This window comes from Salmo salar, chromosome ssa22 (assembly GCF_905237065.1).
Source record: "Salmo salar chromosome ssa22, Ssal_v3.1, whole genome shotgun sequence".
In the NCBI taxonomy this organism is placed as follows: Eukaryota; Metazoa; Chordata; class Actinopteri; order Salmoniformes; family Salmonidae; genus Salmo; species Salmo salar.
This window is the reverse complement of record NC_059463.1, coordinates 61,433,314-61,452,673: the sequence shown is the minus strand read 5'-3', so window position 1 is coordinate 61,452,673 and position 19,360 is coordinate 61,433,314. Positions and strand designations below refer to the sequence as shown.

General features: G+C 41.8%; 1 protein-coding gene across 3 annotated transcripts in view; it reads right to left on the bottom strand.

Moving 5' to 3' along the window:
* The window catches only part of LOC106583825 (phosphatase and actin regulator 3), a 69,621-nt gene that overhangs the window by 22,225 nt on the left and 28,036 nt on the right, over positions 1 to 19,360 (bottom strand). For all 3 annotated transcript variants that reach the window (XM_045705472.1, XM_045705471.1, XM_045705473.1), the window contains one exon: positions 19,230 to 19,360. This exon is cut by the window's right edge and continues 23 nt beyond it. In XM_045705472.1, the coding sequence (XP_045561428.1) occupies positions 19,230 to 19,360 (131 nt within the window). The remainder of the gene's footprint in view (positions 1 to 19,229) is intronic.

Genomic DNA, 19,360 nt, shown 5'->3' with positions numbered 1-19,360 from the left:
TACCATTCTGTCTGTCTGCCCACCTGTCTGTCTGCCCACCTGTCTGTCTGCCTACCTGTCTGTCTGCCTACCTGTCTGTCTGTCTGTCTGCCTACCTGTCTGTCTGTCTGTCTGTCTGTCTGTCTGTCTGTCTGTCTGTCTGTCTGTCTGTCTGTCTGTCTGCCTACCTGTCTGTCTGTCTGTCTGTCTGTCTGTCTGTCTGTCTGTCTGTCTGTCTGTCTGTCTGTCTACCTGTCTGTCTGTCTGTCTGCCTACCTGTCTGTCTGTCTGCCTACCTGTCTGTCTGTCTGTCTGCCCGCCTGTATGTCTGTCTGCCCACCTGTCTGTCTGCCTACCTGTCTGTCTGCCTACCTGTCTGTCTGCCTACCTACCTGTCTGTCTGTCTGTCTGCCTACCTGTCTGTCTGTCTGTCTGCCTCAGCTAGACCGTAGAGTACGGTACTGGGAGGGGCAACCTCTCTCTCTTTGTCTCTGGCCCTCAGGTAGACCCTCCTTATCTCTCTCTTTGTCTCTGGCCCTCAGCTAGACCGTAGAGTACAGTACTGGGAGGGGCAACCTCTCTCTCTTTGTCTCTGGCCCTCAGATAGACCCTCCTTATCTCTCACTCACTCACTCACTCACTCACTCACTCACTCACTCACTCACTCACTCACTCACTCACTCACTCTTCCAAGAGAAGACCTGGCCTGATGAGTCCTGGCTGTCCCTGTACCCAGTTCACCTGGTCGTTCTGCTCATCCACCCAGCTTCTACATCCTGCATTGCTTGCTGTTTGGGGTTTTAGGCTGGGTTTCTGTATAGGCACTTTGTGACATTAGCTGATGTAAAATGGGCTTTATAAATAGATTTTATGTATTGATTTCTGCATAGAATCAGACCTGGGCTATTATTTTCTACCCAATCCTTGTAGAATAGTATCTATCCCTAGTCCTGTTACAATAGTATCTAACCCTAGTCCTAATAGTATCTATCCCTAGTCCTGTTACAATAGTATCTATCCCTAGTCCTGTTACAATAGTATCTAACCCTAGTCCTAATAGTATCTATCCCTAGTCCTGTTACAATAGTATCTAACCCTAGTCCTGTTACAATAGTATCTATCCCTAGTCCTGTTACAATAATATCTAACCCTAGTCCTGTTACAATATGATCTAACCCTAGTCCTGTTACAATAGTATCTCACCCTAGTCCTGTTACAATAGTATCTATCCCTAGTCCTGTTACAATAGTATCTAACCCTAGTCCTGTTACAATAGTATCTATCCCTAGTCCTGTTACAATAGTATCTAACCCTAGTCCTGTTCCAATAGTATCTAACCCTAGTCCCAATAGTATCTAACCCTAGTCCTGTTACAATAGTATCTAACCCTAGTCCCAATAGTATCTAACCCTAGTCCCAATAGTATCCAACCCTAGTCCCAATAGTATCTAACCCTAGTCCCAATAGTATCTAACCCTAGTCCTAATAGTATCTAACCCTAGTCCCAATAGTATCTAACCCTAGTCCCAATAGTATCTAACCCGTCCCAATAGTATCTAACCCTAGTCCCAATAGTATCTAAGCCTAGCCCTGTTCCAATAGTATCTATCCCTAGTCCTAATAGTATCTAACCCTAGCCCTGTTACAATAGTATCTATCCCTAGTCCTGTTACAATAGTATCTAACCCTAGTCCTGTTACAATACTATCTAACCCTAGTCCCAATAGTATCTAACCCTAGTCCTAATAGTATCTAACCCTAGTCCTAATAGTATCTAACCCTAGTCCTAATAGTATCTAACCCTAGTCCTAATAGTATCTAACCCTAGTCCTAATAGTATCTAACCCTAGCCCTGTTACAATAGTATCTATCCCTAGTCCTAATAGTATCTAACCCTAGCCCTGTTACAATAGTATCTATCCCTAGTCCTAATAGTATCTAACCCTAGTCCTGTTACAATAGTATCTATCCCTAGCCCTAATAGTATCTAACCCTAGTCCTAATAGTATCTAACCCTAGTCCCAATAGTATCTAACCCTAGTCCTAATAGTATCTATCCCTAGCCCTAATAGTATCTATCCCTAGCCCTAATAGTATCTAACCCTAGTCCTAATAGTAACTAACCCTAGTCCTAATAGTATCTATCCCTAGCCCTAATAGTATCTAACCCTAGTCCTAATAGTATCTATCCCTAGCCCTAATAGTATCTAACCCTAGTCCTAATAGTATCTAACCCTAGTCCTAATAGTATCTAACCCTAGTCCCAATAGTATCTAACCCTAGTCCTGTTACAATAGTATCTATCCCTAGTCCTAATAGTATCTAACCCTAGTCCTAATAGTATCTAACCCTAGTCCTAATAGTATCTAACCCTAGTCCTAATAGTATCTAACCCTAGTCCCAATAGTATCTATCCCTAGTCCTAATAGTATCTAACCCTAGTCCTAATAGTATCTATCCCTAGTCCTAATAGTATCTAACCCTAGTCCTAATAGTATCTAACCCTAGTCCTAATAGTATCTAACCCTAGTCCTAATAGTATCTAACCCTAGCCCTGTTACAATAGTATCTATCCCTAGTCCTAATAGTATCTAACCCTAGTCCTAATAGTATCTAACCCTAGTCCTAATAGTATCTAACCCTAGTCCTAATAGTATCTAACCCTAGTCCCAATAGTATCTATCCCTAGTCCTAATAGTATCTAACCCTAGTCCTAATAGTATCTATCCCTAGTCCTAATAGTATCTAACCCTAGTCCTAATAGTATCTAACCCTAGTCCTAATAGTATCTATCCCTAGTCCTAATAGTATCTATCCCTAGTCCTAATAGTATCTATCCCTAGTCCTAATAGTATCTAACCCTAGCCCTGTTAAGTACATCATGTATGTTTCACTGAAGGGGAACTGTAGCACCCGGACATTAGAGACTGGTTTCCCAGACACAGATCAGGCCTTTGACTCAGTAGCACTTTCAATGGAGAATACCTATTGAACATGCCCCTGATATTTTAATGACCGGTTACCCTTATAAATACATTCCCATAGCTAAATATATACATTTCCTTACAAATACCCCCATGCTGCAGTAGTTAATGGTAGTGTGGTGGACAGGTAGGAGGAGGAACAGAGAGAGAGCAGCTGACAGCCTGTAATTTACACAGTTTAGTGACGTGTTTCTACCTAACAGTCACCTAACCTAACCTAACTTTCACATAACCCTCACCTAACTTTCACCTTTCCTAACTCTCACATAACCCTAACCTAACCTAACTTTCACCTAACCTAACCTAACTCTCACATAACCCTCACCTAACCTAACTTTCACCTAACCTAACCTAACTCTCACATAACCCTAACCTAACCTAACTCTCACATAACCCTCACCTAACCTAACTTTCACCTAACCTAACCTAACTCTCACATAACCCTCACCTAACCTAACTTTCACCTAACCTAACTCTCACAAAACCCTAACCTAACCTAACTTTCACCTAACCTAACCTAACTCTCACATAACCCTCACCTAACCTAACTTTCACATAACCCTCACCTAACTTTCACCTTTCCTAACTCTCACATAACCCTCACCTAACCTAACTTTCACCTAACCTAACCTAACTCTCACATAACCCTCACCTAACCTAACTTTCACCTAACCTAACTCTCACAAAACCCTCACCTAACCTAACTTTCACCTAACCCTCACCTAACTTTCACCTAACCTAACTTTCACCTAACCTAACTTTCACATAACCCTCACCTAACTTTCACCTTTCCTAACTCTCACATAACCCTCACCTAACCTAACTTTCACCTAACCTAACCTAACTTTCACATAACCCTCACCTAACTTTCACCTAACCTAACTCTCACATAACCCTCACCTAACTTTCACCTTTCCTAACTCTCACATAACCCTCACCTAACCTAACACTCACATAACCTAACTTTCACATAACCCTCACCTAACTTAACTTTCACCTAACCTAACTCTCACATAACTCTGACCTAACCTAACCCTCACCTAACCGTTACCTAACCTAATTCTCACCTAACCTAACCATTACCTAACCCTAACTTAACTATCACCTAACACTCACCCAACCTAACCCTCACCCAACCCCTCACTTACCTAACCTAACTCTCACTTAACCTGGCCTAACCGTTACCTAACCTAATTGTCACCTAACCTAACGTTACCTAACCTAACCCTAATTTAACTATCACCTAACACTCACCCAACCCCTCACTTAACCTAACCCCTCACCTAACCCTTAAACCTAACACTTACCTAACCTAACTCTCACATAACCCTCACCTAACCTAACCTAACCTAACGTTACCTGACCTAACCCTAACTTAACTATCACCTAACACTCACCCAACCTAACCCTCACTTAACCTGGCCTAACCTTAACCTAAACTAAATCTAACGTAACCCTCATCTGATTGTTAATTTCACTCTTACAGAATCAACACTAGAAATGTCACACTGAAAAATCTATCCGAGTCCCCACTGGTCGAGTCCAAGCCAGAGTCCCCACTGGTCGAGTCCAAGCCAGAGTCCCCACTGGTCGAGTCCAAGCCAGAGTCCCCACTGGTCGAGTCCAAGCCAGAGTCCCCACTGGTCGAGTCCAAGCCATACTCCCCACTGGTCGAGTCCAAGCCATACTCCCCACTGGTCGAGTCCAAGCCAGACTCCCTACTGGTCGAGTCCAAGCCAGACTCCCTACTGGTCGAGTCCAAGCCAGACTCCCCACTGGTCGAGTCCAAGCCAGAGTCCCCACTGGTCGAGTCCATGTCAAGTCACGAGTCATGAAAATGATGACTCGAGGCCGAATCAAGTCCGAGTCCTGGACTTAAGTACAACAACACTGCTCCCTTTGACCAGAGTCCTATGAGCTGTTGTCAAAAGTATTGCACCATAAATGTAATGTACTATAAGGGTAATGTACTATAAGGTAATGTACTATAGGGGTAATGTACTATAAGGGTAATGTACTATAAGGTAATGTACTATAGGGGTAATGTACTATAAGGGTAATGAACTATAAAGGTAATGTACTATAAGGGTAATGCACAACAAGGGTAATGTATTATAAGGGTAATGCACTAGAAAGGTAATGTACTATAAGGGTAATGTACTATAAAGGCAGTGTACTACAAGGGCAATGCACTAGAAAGGTAATGCACTATAAGGGTAATGCATTATAAGGTAATGTACTATAAGGGTAATGCACTAGAAAGGTAATGTACTATAAGGGTAATGTACTATAAAGGCAGTGTACTACAAGGGCAATGCACTAGAAAGGTAATGCACTATAAGGGTAATGCATTATAAGGTAATGTACTATAAGGGTAATGCACTAGAAAGGTAACGTACTATAAGGGTAATGTACTATAAGGGTAATGCACTAGAAAGGTAATGCACTATAAGGTGAAAAGGTTTTAATTGGGATGCATATAGCCTCGCTATTGTCACTTTACTGCTGCTGTTCAATTATTTGTTAATTTTAGTTATCTATTTTTTACTTAACACTTATTTCTCTTAAAACTTATTAAAGCATTAATGTTTAAAGGCTTGTAAGTAAGCATTTCACTGTAAGGTCTGTTGTATTCGGCGCACGTGACAAATAAAACGTCGATATGATTTGATTTGATTTGAAAAAATCCAATAGTCTGCAGTCAGGTGGTCTCAACGTTCCACGTTTAATATTTCAGCTGAAAGAGAGAATCTACAGAGTCTTTCCTCCTGCAGAACCACGACAGAACGCCACCGGACGGTATTGAACCGCCGTTGCCTAGCAACCACTACTCTACTGCCGCCATCCTATTGGGTATCTTCAGGACAGTATAATAGGAGGCTCCGACACGTCCATATATGGAGGCTACTTGGCCGTATTCGCAAAGAGCCTCAGAGTAGTGATAGAGGATCTAGGATCAGTTCCCCTTCTGTCCATGTAATTGTATTCATTATGATCTAAAAGGGGCTAAACTGATCCAAGCTCAGCACTCCTATTCTGAGATGCTGTTTGATATATAGACCCTGGTGTCCCCTACCAGCCCAATACCAGAATCCCAGTCTCAGTATGAGTGCAGTTACTAGTTATTTTATGAAATCAACCATTCTACGATCACCATTCTGGGAGCATTAATAATGAACCATTCCAGGAGTGCTATTAGTATTTATGTTCCTGAGGGACAGACAGCTGTCAATGCATATGTATTGATCACGTCTTTGCTAATGCTTGCAGAAATCTGCTCTAAAGCAGTATCCACACCCATCGGATGTAGTGATCATAATATAGTAGCCATATGTAGGAAAACCAAAGTTCCAAAGGCTGGGCCTAATATAGTGTATAAGAGGTCATACAACAGATGTTGTAATGATTCCTATGTTGAAGGTCTAAAGAATATTTGCTGGTCAAATCATATCAATTTTATTTTTAAAGTCCTTCTTACATCAGCTGATATCTCAAAGTGCTGTACAGAAACCCAGCCTAAAACCCCCCAAAACAGAAAGCAATGCAGGATGTAGAAGCACGGTGGCTAGGAAAAAACTCCCTAGAAAGGCCGAGAACCTGGGAAGATCTGGTCTGTGGTGTGTATTGAGAAGCAACACTCGACGCTGCACTTGACGCATTTATGAAATTGATTATTCCGTTATTAAGAACCCATTAAGAAAATGACTGTTAAAAACTGTTAAATCCCAGTGGATTGATGAGGAATTGAAAAATTGGTACGGTTGAGAGGGACGAGGCAAAAAGGAACGACAAATAAATCTGGCTGCACAGCTGATCGTCAAGCGTTCTGTAAATTGAGAAATCATGTGACTAAACTAAACAAAAAGAAGAAGAAGCTGCACTATGAAACAAAGCTAAATTACATAAAGAACAAAAGTAAAACGCTTTGGAGCACCCTTTTTTTTTGCCTAAAATGACACCCACATCTAACTGCCTGTAGCTCAGGACCTAAAGCAAGGATATGCATATTCTTGATACCATTTGAAAGGAAACACTTTAAAGTTTGTGGAAATGTGAAATCAATGTAGGAGAACATAACACATTAGATCTGGTAAAAGATAATACAATGAAAAAAACATAATTTTGTATCATCATCTTTGAAATGCAAGAGAAAGGCCATTATGTATTATTTCAGCCCATGCGCAATTTAGATTTTGTGCCACTAGGTGGCAGCAGTGTATGTGCAACGTTTTAGACTGATCTAATGAACCATTGCATATCTGTTCAAAATGTTGTATCAAGACTGCCCAAATGTGCCTAATTCGATTATTAATACATTTTCAAGTTCATAACTGTGCACTCTCCTCAAACAATAGCATGGTATTCTTTCACTGTAATAGCTACTGTAAATTGGACAGTGCAGTTAGATTCACATTAGCCTACGTTAGCGCAACCGTCTAGCGGGGATGACACCGATCCCGTAGAGGTTAAATTACATTTTGGGCAAAAACGCAAACTCAGCTCCATCCAGATGATTTGTTCATCACAAAACCCCCTGATATTGCCAACTATTTTAATGATTTTTTTTCATTGGCAAGATTAGCTAATTTAGGCATGACATGCATAACTAACCAAATTATGAAAGACAAGAATTGTAATTTTGAATTCTGTAAAGTGAGTGTGGTAGAGGTGACACTTATTTTTTGTCTATCAACAATGACAAGCCACCTTGGGTCTGACAACTTGGATGGAAAATGACTGAGGACGATAGTGGACTATATTGCCACTGCTATTAGCCATCTCTTCAATGTAAGCCTACAGGAAAGTGTGTGCCCTCTGGCCTAGAAGGAAGCAAAAGACATTCCGCTACCCAAGGATAGCAGAGCACCCTTTACTGGCACAAACACACGACCAATCAGCCTGCTACCAATCCTTAGTAAACTTTTGGGAAATAAAGTGTTTGACCAGATACAATGCTATTTCACAGTAAACAAATGAACAACTGACTTTCAGCACGCTTATAGGGTATGATACTCAACATGTACGGCAGTTACACAAATGACTGAAGATTGGCTGAAGAAATGTACAATAAGAAGCTTGTGGGAGCAGTTTTGTTAGACTTTAGCGCAGCTTTTGACATTATCGATCATAGTCTGCTGCTGTAAAAATGCATGTGTTATGGCTTTACATCTCCTGCCATATCATGGGTTGAGAGTTTCCTGTCAAACAGAACACAGGGGGTGTTCTTTAATGGAAGCCTTGACAACATAATTCAGGTCAAGTTGGGCATTCCCCAGGGCAGTTGTCTAGGCCCCTTAGTTTTTTCAATCTTTACTAATGACAAGCCACTGGCTCTGAGTAAAGCCTGTGTGCCTATGTATGCGGATGACTCAACACTATACACATCATCTACCACAGCTAGTGAAATCACTGTAACACTTAAACCTGTTGGGGCTAGGGGGCAGTATTTGCACGGCTGGATAAAAAACGTACCCGATTTAAACTGGTTACTACTCTTGCCCAGAAATGAGAATATGCATATAATTAGTAGATTTGGATAGAAAACACTCTAAAGTTTCTAAAACTGTTTGAATGGTGTCTGTGAGTATAACAGAACTCATATGGCAGGCCAAAACCTGAGAAGATTCCATACAGGAAGTGCCCTGTCTGACAATTTGTTGTCCTTCTGTTGCATCTCTATCGAAAATACAGCATCTGTGCTGTAATGTGACACTTTCTAAGGCTTCCATTGGCTCTCTAAAGCCGCCAGAAAGTGGAATGGGGTGTCTGCTGTCTCTGGGCAAAGTACAGCTGCTCTGTTTGTGAGTGGTCAGCCTGGGGACAGTGAGACTGAGATTCCACTGGCTGTTGACGCAAGCGTCCCACCTTGCCCAGGGAGGTTAACAAAGAGCTGCAGTCAGTTTTAGAATGACTGGAGAACGTAGTGGTAAATATTTCTCAAACATAAAGCATTGTGTTTGGAACAAACCATTCACTAAACCGTAAAGCTCAACTAAATATTGTAATGAATAATATGGACTGTAAGATACTCAGGGACTGTAACTTTTACTCTCCCTTCCGGGAGAAGGTCCTCCCACGCCCTCCCTTCAGTAAAGCTTCGTTCCTCATCGTACACATCACTGACAATCTGAAATGGTCCAACCACACAGACAGTGTGGTGAAGAATGCGCAACAGTGCCTTTTCAACCTCAGGAGGCTGAATACCTTCTGGCTTGGCCCCTAAGACCCTGACAAGCTTGTACAGATATACCACTGAGAGCATCCTGTCGGGCTGTATCAACGTCTGGTATGGCAACACATCACCGGGGGCAAGCTAACTGGACACCTCCAGGACAACTACAGCACCCAATAACACAGAAAGGCCCAAAAAATCATCAAGGACATCAACCACCCGAGCCATGTCCTGTTCACCTTGTTATCAGAAACAAAACAGTTTCTATCTCAAGCCCATCAGACTGTTAAATAGTCACCACTAGCCGGCCTCCACCCAGCACCCTGCCCTGAACTTTAGTCACTGTTACTAGCCGGCCTCCACCCAGTACCCTGTCCTGAACTTTAGTCACTGTTACTAGCCGGCTACTACCCGGTTACTCAACCCTGCACCTTAGAGGCTGCTGCCCTATGTACATAGTCATGGAACATGGGTCACTTTAATAATGTTTACATGTTGTTTTACACATTTTATATGTATATACTGCATTCTACTGTATTTATTTATATTTCTAGTCAATGCCACTCCGAATATTTATATACAGTTTTTCTTAATTCCAATCTTTTACTTTGAGATTTGTGTGTATTGTTGTGAATTGTTACATACTACTGCACTGTTGGAGCTGGGAACACAAGCATTTCGCTACACCCGCATTAACATCAGCTAAATATGTGTATGTGACCATTCAAATTGTATTTCATTTGATATTCAGCAAGTTGAGGAGACTAAACACCTTGGTGTAACTCTGAATTGTAAACTGTCAAAGAATATTGATGCAATGATAGCTAAGACAGGGAGAGGTCTGTCCATAATAGCTGCTGCCTTGGCAGGAACAAATGGGGATCCATAATAAACCCCAGGAAGAGTAGCTGCTGCCTTGGCAGGAACTAATGGGGGATCCATAATAAACCCCAAGAAGAGTAGCTGCTGCCTTGACAGGAACTAATGGGGGATCCATAATAAACCCCAGGAAGAGTAGCTGCTGCCTTGGCAGGAACTAATGGAGATCCATAATAAACCCCAGGAAGAGTAGCTGCTGACTTGGCAGGAACTAATGGGGGATCCATAATAAACCCCAGGAAGAGTAGCTGCTGCCTTGGCAGGAACTAATGGGGATCCATAATAAACCCCAGGAAGAGTAGCTGCTGCCTTGGCAGGAACTAATGGGGATCCATAATAAACCTCAGGAAGAGTAGCTGCTGCCTTGGCAGGAACTAATTGGGATCCATAATAAACCCCAGGAAGAGTAGCTGCTGCCTTGACAGGAACTAATGGGGATCCATAATAAACCCCAGGAAGAGTAGCAGCTGCCTTGCCAGGAACTAATGAGGATCCATAATAAACCCCAGGAAGAGTAGCTGCTGCCTTGACAGGAACTAATGGGGATCCATAATAAACCCCAGGAAGAGTAGCTGCTGCCTTGGCAGGAAGTAATGGGGATCCATAATAAACCCCAGGAAGAGTACCTGCTGCCTTGGCAGGAACTAATGCGGATCCATAATAAACCCCAGGAAGAGTAGCTGCTGCCTTGACAGGAACTAATGGGGATCCATAATAAACCCCAGGAAGAGTAGCTCCTGCCTTGACAGGAACTAATGGGGATCCATAATAAACCCCAGGAAGAGTAGCTGCTGCCTTGACAGGAACTAATGGGGATCCTCCCCTCTCCCCCTGCTCACATGGCAGCTCTCCTCTTCCCACTACTCTGTTGCTCTTTTCCGCCCATTTCCCCCTCCCCCTGCTCACATCATCAGTCCCTCTCTTCCTCTCCTTTTCTCATCCCACAGAGAGAGAGAGAGAGAGAGAGAGAGAGGAGAGAGAGAGAGAGAGAGAGAGAGAGAGAGAGAGAGAGAGAGAGAGAGAGAGAGAGAGAGAGAGAGAGAGAGAGAGAGAGAGAGAGAGGGGGAGAGAGAGGGGAGAGAGAGAGAGAGAGAGAGAGAGGGAGAGAGAGAGAGAGAGAGAGAGAGAGAGAGAGAGAGAGAGAGAGAGAGAGAGAGAGCGAGAGAGCAGAGAGAGAGAGAGAGAGAGAGAGAGAGAGAGAGAGAGAGAGAGAGAGAGAGAGAGAGAGAGAGAGAGAGAGAGGGGAGAGAGAGAGAGAGAGAGAGAGAGAGAGGGAGAGAGAGAGAGAGAGAGAGAGGGGAGAGAGAGAGAGAGAGAGAGAGAGAGAGAGAGAGAGAGAGAGAGAGAGAGAGAGAGAGAGAGAGAGAGAGGGCGAGAGAGAGAGAGAGAGAGAGAGAGAGAGAGAGAGAGAGAGAGAGAGCGAGAGAGCGAGAGAGAGAGAGAGAGAGAGAGAGAGAGAGAGAGAGAGAGAGAGAGGGAGAGAGAGAGAGAGAAAGAGCGAGAGAGAGAGAGAGAGAGAGAGAGAGAGAGAGAGAGAGCGAGAGAGAGAGAGAGAGAGAGAGAGAGAGAGAGAGAGAGAGTGGCTTATCCTTATTCACCTCTTCCAGTCTAAAAATAGCCTCCACCCCCTACAAATATCTCCACAGAGAAAGAGCTGGAGAACATTGATTTTCTCAAAGCTATTCATGGGTTCCATGTTTCGTGACAATATTGTTTTGAACATTTGTTTTGGACTGATGCCCGACTGAGCATTCTACTCTGCTTTACAGTGGCTTGGAAATACAATGATATTCAAAAGGAGGAAAATAATTACGGAGATATAGATATATATATAGATATACAGAGATATATATATAGATATATATATATATATATATAGATATATATAGATATACAGAGATATAGATATATATAGATATATATATATATAGATATAGATATATATAGATATACAGAGATATAGATATATATAGATATACAGAGATATAGATATATAGAAATACAGATATATAGATATATATAGATATAGATATACAGAGATATAGAAATACAGAGATATAGATATATAGAGATATAGAAATACAGAGATATAGATATATAGATATACAGAGAGAGATAAAGATCTATAGAGACATGTGACCGACCAGCTCCAATCGATCTTCGGTAGCAAAGTTTGAAATTGTGTTTTTTACATTGGATAGAGACTCAGAGCTACAAAATGATATATAATACACTGCAGTTGAATAATAATGGGGAAAGTATTTTTTTCTTTGAAAGTTGATAAACCTGTAAACTCACTTTTGAGAAAATGGCCCTTGAATATTTTTGGTACACCTACTGGAGAGCTCTTCTTTGTCTCCACCCATTCAGCATCGTTCACACCCACTTAAGCCTTAGCCCCACCCATCTCTTTAAGGATTCACATGTGAGGCCATGTGCTAAACAGAGTGAGTTGTGTAGTAAACAACCAAAGATTAAGACTAAAGGCTGGTTTATACTACAGGTGTGTTTGTACATTTAATCTGGAGTGCCAGAGTTTGCTCTGGGCATTCCATTGTCAGATTGTCGACTTATCCAATGAACCATTGTATTTCTGTTCAAAATGTTGTATCATGACTGCCGAAATGTGCCTAATTGGTTTATTAATACATTTTCAAGTTCAAAACTGTGCACTCTCATCAAACAATAGCATGGTATTATTTCACTGTAATAGCTACAGTAAATTGGACAGTGCAGTTAGATTAACACGAATTTAAGCTTTCTGCCCATATCAGATATGTCTATATCCTGGGAAATTTTCTTGTTACTTACAACCTCATGCTAATCGCATTAGCCTACGTTAGCTCAACCGTCCCGCGGGCTCCCACCGATCCTGTAGAGGATATCAAATCAAATCAAATGTATTTATAAAGCCCTTCGTACATCAGCTGATATCTCAAAGTGCTGTACAGAAACCCAGCCTAAAACCCCAAACAGCAAGCAATGCATGTGAAAGAAGCACTTTCGTATGGTATCATGTGATATGACACTTTGGTATGGTAATCTGAGCTGGTGGAGCAAAAGCAAACTGACCAGGATAGTAAACACAGCCAGCAAAGTAATTGGTTGACCACAGGCACATTTGAGCAGCACATCAAGGCAACCAAAAAGATGGCACTGGCTGTCGTTGGCGACCCTTCCCACCCTCTACAGTAAACCCTCAGTTCGAGAGGCTTCCCTCTGGCCGGCGCTTCAGAATGCCCATGGCCAAGAAGAACATATTCAAATATTAATTCGACTCAACTTTCCCATTGATCTCGTCATCTTTCTTCTGGAATGCGAAGGACATAAAACAATATAGAGATAAGATCGATATTGATGTTGAGACGCGACATGTAAGTATTTTCATATTTTAGCTTTTCATATTAATTTGAAATTCCTGTTATTTTTTTCTTTTTTCTTTTCAGAAGAATTCTCAACAAAAGCTGCGTATCTCTGTGAAATGTCAACGAAGCACTGAGTTTATTTTTTGTAATTTTTTGTTGTTATTTTACCGTTATTTTACCAGGTAAGTTGACTGAGAACACATTCTCATTTACATTAACAACCTGGGGAATAGTTACAAGGGAGAGGAGGGGGGGATTAATGAGCCAATTATAAACTGGGGATGATTAGGTGGCCTTGATGGTATGAGGGACAGATTGTGAATTTAGCCAGGACACCAGGGGTTAACACCCCTACTCTTAAGATAAGTGCCATGGGATCTTTAATGACCTCAGAGAGTCAGGACACCCGTTTAACATCCCATCCAAAAGACAGCACCTTACACAGGGCAATGTCCCCAATCACTGCCCTGGGGCTTTGGGATATTTTTATAGACCAGAGGAAAGAGTGCCTCCTACTGGCCCTCCAACACCACTTCCAGCAGCATCTGGTCTCCCATCCAGGGACTGACCAGGACCAACCCTACTTAGCTTCAGAGGCAAGCCAGCAGTTGGATATACCAACCGTTTCATTTATTTTTTTCAAAGCTTTTTACATTTACAGTAATTCAGCTCGTATCATTGCTAATTGGGATTTTATGCGACCAATCGGAAACAACTTTGAAGAGGGAGACGCACCAAAAAATGTAAAGTCTTCGAAAGTTGTTACGAGAAACCTACATCGCTATGACAACAGAGCTCTGGGCTTTTCATTGGATGCATTAGGTATCTGACTTTAGATAATGTTAAGGATATCTTAGTGAAAGACCCCACTGAACAATTCAGAACATAAAAAAGAAAAATCATATCTGTCTTGGTAAAATTACATTTATAACACAAGGAAGTTACATTTCATCACCGAAACGTGTTTTATTTCACCCACAGTGGACAGAGTGAGTTGACACTACATTCTGTAGACTGGAGCCTCTCCTCAGGACAATAGAAATTCACACTTCAATTTTAATTGACCCAGGCACTGGACAATAGAAATTCAGACTTCAATTTGACTTCAATTTCAATTGACCCAGGCACTAGACAATAGAAATTCAGACTTCAATTTGACTTCAATTTCAATTGACCCAGGCACTGGACAATAGAAATTCAGACTTCAATTTGACTTCAATTTCAATTGACCCAGGCACTAGACAATAGAAATTCAGACTTCAATTTGACTTCAATTTCAATTGACCCAGGCACTAGACAATAGAAATTCACACTTCAATTTCAATTGACCCAGTCACTGGACAATAGAAATTCAGACTTCAATTTCAATTGACCCAGGCATTAGACAATTGAAATTCAGACTTCAATTTCAATTAACCCAGGCACTAGACAATAAAAATTCAGACTTCAATTTGAATTGACCCAGTCACTGGACAATAGAAATTCAGACTTCAATTTGAATTGACCCAGGCACTAGACAATAAAAATTCAGGCTTCAATTTGACTTCAATTTGAATTGACCCAGGCACTAGACAATAGAAATTCAGACTTCAATTTGACTTCAATTTCAATTGACCCAGGCACTGGACAATAGAAATTCAGACTTCAATTTGACTTCAATTTCAATTGACCCAGGCACTAGACAATAGAAATTCAGACTTCAATTTGACTTCAATTTCAATTGACCCAGGCACTAGACAATAGAAATTCACACTTCAATTTCAATTGACCCAGTCACTGGACAATAGAAATTCAGACTTCAATTTCAATTGACCCAGGCATTAGACAATTGAAATTCAGACTTCAATTTCAATTAACCCAGGCACTAGACAATAAAAATTCAGACTTCAATTTGAATTGACCCAGTCACTGGACAATAGAAATTCAGACTTCAATTTGAATTGACCCAGGCACTAGACAATAAAAATTCAGGCTTCAATTTGACTTCAATTTGAATTGACCCAGGCACTAGACAATAGAAATTCAGACTTCAATTTGAATTGACCCAGGCACTAGACAATAAAAATTCAGACTTCAATTTGAATTGACCCAGTCACTGGACAATAGAAATTCAGACTTCAATTTGAATTGACCCAGGCACTAGACAATAAAAATTCAGACTTCAATTTGAATTGACCCAGTCACTGGACAATAGAAATTCAGACTTCAATTTGATTTGACCAAGACACTAGACAATAGAAATTCAGACTTCAATTTGACTTCAATTTGAATTGACCCAGGCACTAGACAATAGAAATTCAGACTTCAATTTCAATTGACCCAGGCACTAGACAATAAAAATTCAGACTTCAATTTGAATTGACCCAGTCACTGGACAATAGAAATTCAGACTTCAATTTGAATTGACCCAGGCACTAGACAATAAAAATTCAGACTTCAATTTGAATTGACCCAGTCACTGGACAATAGAAATTCAGACTTCAATTTGATTTGACCAAGACACTAGACAATAGAAATTCAGACTTCAATTTGACTTCAATTTGAATTGACCCAGGCACTAGACAATAGAAATTCAGACTTCAATTTGACTTCAATTTGAATTGACCCAGGCACTGGACAATAGAAATTCAGACTTCAATTTGACTTCAATTTGAATTGACCCAGGCACTGACTACAATCACACGTAGTCAGTGTTAGCATTGCTTATTTGACATTAATGTAACACTGTCTGAACACTGTCTGAACACTGTCTGAACACTGTCTGAACACTGTCTGAACACTGTCTGAACACTGTCTGAACACTGTCTGAACACACCGTACACAGACAGACAGACAGACAGACGGATAATGTTCTAACACAATGTTCTGGACCAATCATTTAGGCCTATACGTGCCTGTTCATCTGTCTGCTTGATGTGCTCAGTTCAGTCATCAGTAATATTGATTTGAACAATGACAGTGTCCGTCTGCATATCAGAATGGCTCTCTATTTCCTATATAGTGCACTACTTTTAAACAAGGTCTTTATAGGGTTCGCGTAGGGAATAGAGAGGCATTTGGGATGCATGTCAGACAGTTATGAAATACTGTGAAACTCTAGCTGTTAAAAAAAAGCTATTTTTAAGGACGTGTGTGCTGTACAAAGACAACGAGACCGATATCGATATTCCTGATGACTGAACTGAAAACGTCAAGCAGACAGTCTGGTCTGATGACATCATAATCCTGGTCATAAGAGGATAGGATATATTTTATTGTACGCTCCTGCAGAAAAAATAGTTCTGAAAGGGTTCTTCGGCTGTCCCCGGTAGGAGAACCTTTATTGGTTCTAGGTAGAAACCTTCTGAGTTGCGAAAGGTTTTTTTTATATATGGAAGCCAAAAAGGGTTCAACCTGGAACCAAAAACAGAGAATACACACACACACACTACAGTACACACACACACACACACACACACACACACACACACACACACACACACACACACACACACACACACACACACACACACACACACACACACACACACAGTACACACACACACACACACACACACACACAGTACACACACACAGTACACACACAGTACACACACACACACACACAGTACACACACACACACACACAGTACACACACACACACACACACAGTACACACACAGTACACACACACAGACACAGACACACAGACACAGACACAGACACACACACACACACACACACACACACACACACACACACACACACACACACACACACACACACACACACACACACACACACACACACACACACACACACACACACACACACACACAAATACAGCTGATCTCTCTGACGTTACTCTAAATAAAACAACTGATCTCTCTCATCCTGAGGCTGCATTTATTGTAGCTGGGGATTTTAACAAGGCTAATCTGAAAACAAGGCTCCCTAAATTGTATCAGCGTATCGAATGTGCGACCCGGGCTGGCAAAACCCTAGATCATTGTTATTCTAACTTCCGCGACGCATACAAAGCCCTCCCCCGCCTTCCTTTTGGAAAATCTGACCACGACTCCATTTTGTTGCTCCCAGCCTATAGACAGAAACTAAAACAGGAAGCTCCCGCGCTCAGGTCTGTTCAACGCTAGTCCGACCAATCGGATTCCACACTTCGAGATTGCTTCGATCACGTGGACTGGGATATGTTCCGCATAGCGTCGAACAACAACATTGATGAATACGCTGATTCGGTGAGCGAGTTTATTAGCAAGTGCATCGGTGATGTTGTACCCACAGCAACTATTAAAACATTCCCCAACCAGAAACCGTGGATTGATGGCAGCATTCGCGCAAAACTGAAAGCCCGAACCACTGCTTTTAATCAGGGCAAGGTGACCGGAAACATGACCGAATATAAACAGTGTAGCTATTCCCTCCGCAAGGTAATCAAACAAGCTAAGCGTCAGTACAGAGACAAAGTGGAGTCGCAATTCAACGGCTCAGACACGAGAGGTATGTGGCAGCGTCTACAGTCAATCACGGACTACAAAAGAAAAACCAGCCCTGTCGCGGACCAGGATGTCTTGCTCCCAGACAAACTAAACAACTTCTTTGCTCGCTTTGAGGACAATACAGTGCCACTGACACAGCCCGCTACCAAAACCTGCGGGCTCTCCTTCACTGTAGCCAACGTGAGTAAAACATTTAAACGTGTTAACCCTCGCAAGGCTGCAGGCCCAGACGGCATCCCCGGCCGCGTCCTCAGAGTATGCGCAGACCAGCTGGCTGGTGTGTTTACAGACATATTCAATCAATCCTTATCCCAGTCTGCTGTTCCCACATGCTTCAAGAGGGCCACCATTGTTCCTGTTCCCAAGAAAGCTAAGGTAACTGAGCTAAATGTAAATGTAAATTACTAGGGAAAAGCAGTAAAACTGACTTTGAGGTCAATTTGTAAGTCGCTCTGGATAAGAGCGTCTGCTAAATGACTTAAATGTAATGTTAAATGTAAATGACTACCGTGATCAGTAGTGGTCAGTAGTAGTCTATGAAAGTAGAAAAATAAATATTTGACACACTGGAAAGAATCAACCAAAAAACAGAGCAAATTGGAACGCTATCTGGCCCTAAACAGAGAGAACACCTGCCTACTGTGACTGACCATAAAATGTCAAAAATCCTAGACTATATACAGACTCAGTGAGCATAGCCTTGCTATTGAGAAAGGCCGCCGTAGGCAGACCTGGCTCTCAAGAGAAGACAGGCTATGTGCAACACTGTCCACAAAATGAGGTGGAAACTGAGCTTCACTTCCTAACCTCCAGCCAAATGTATGACCATATTAGAGACACATATTTTCCACAGATCAATCAGACCCACAAATAATTTGAAAACAAATCAAACATTGATAAACTCCATATCTGTTAGGCAGTAGACAGACAGACAGACAGACAGACAGACAGACAGACAGACAGACAGACAGACAGACAGACAGACAGACAGACAGACAGACAGACAGACAGACAGACAGACAGACAGACAGACAGACAGACAGACGAGACAGACAGACAGACAGACAGACAGACAGACAGACAGACAGACAGACAGACAGACAGACAGACAGACAGACAGACAGACAGACAGACAGACAGACAGACAGACAGACAGACAGACAGACAGACAGACAGACAGACAGACAGACAGACAGACAGACAGACAGACAGACAGACAGACAGACAGACAGACAGACAGACAGATAGATAGATAGATAGATAGATAGATAGATAGATAGATAGATAGATAGATAGATAGATAGATAGATAGATAGATAGATAGATAGATAGATAGATAGATATGGGACTCACTTGGCCAGCTTGGTCTCTATGTGTTGTCGTAGCTCCTGTCTCTCCAGGTCTGAGCGAACAGGGAAGATGTTTCTGTCCTCCAGCTCCTGCTGACTGGGCCGGTTACGAAGCTTCACCGTTAACAACTCTTT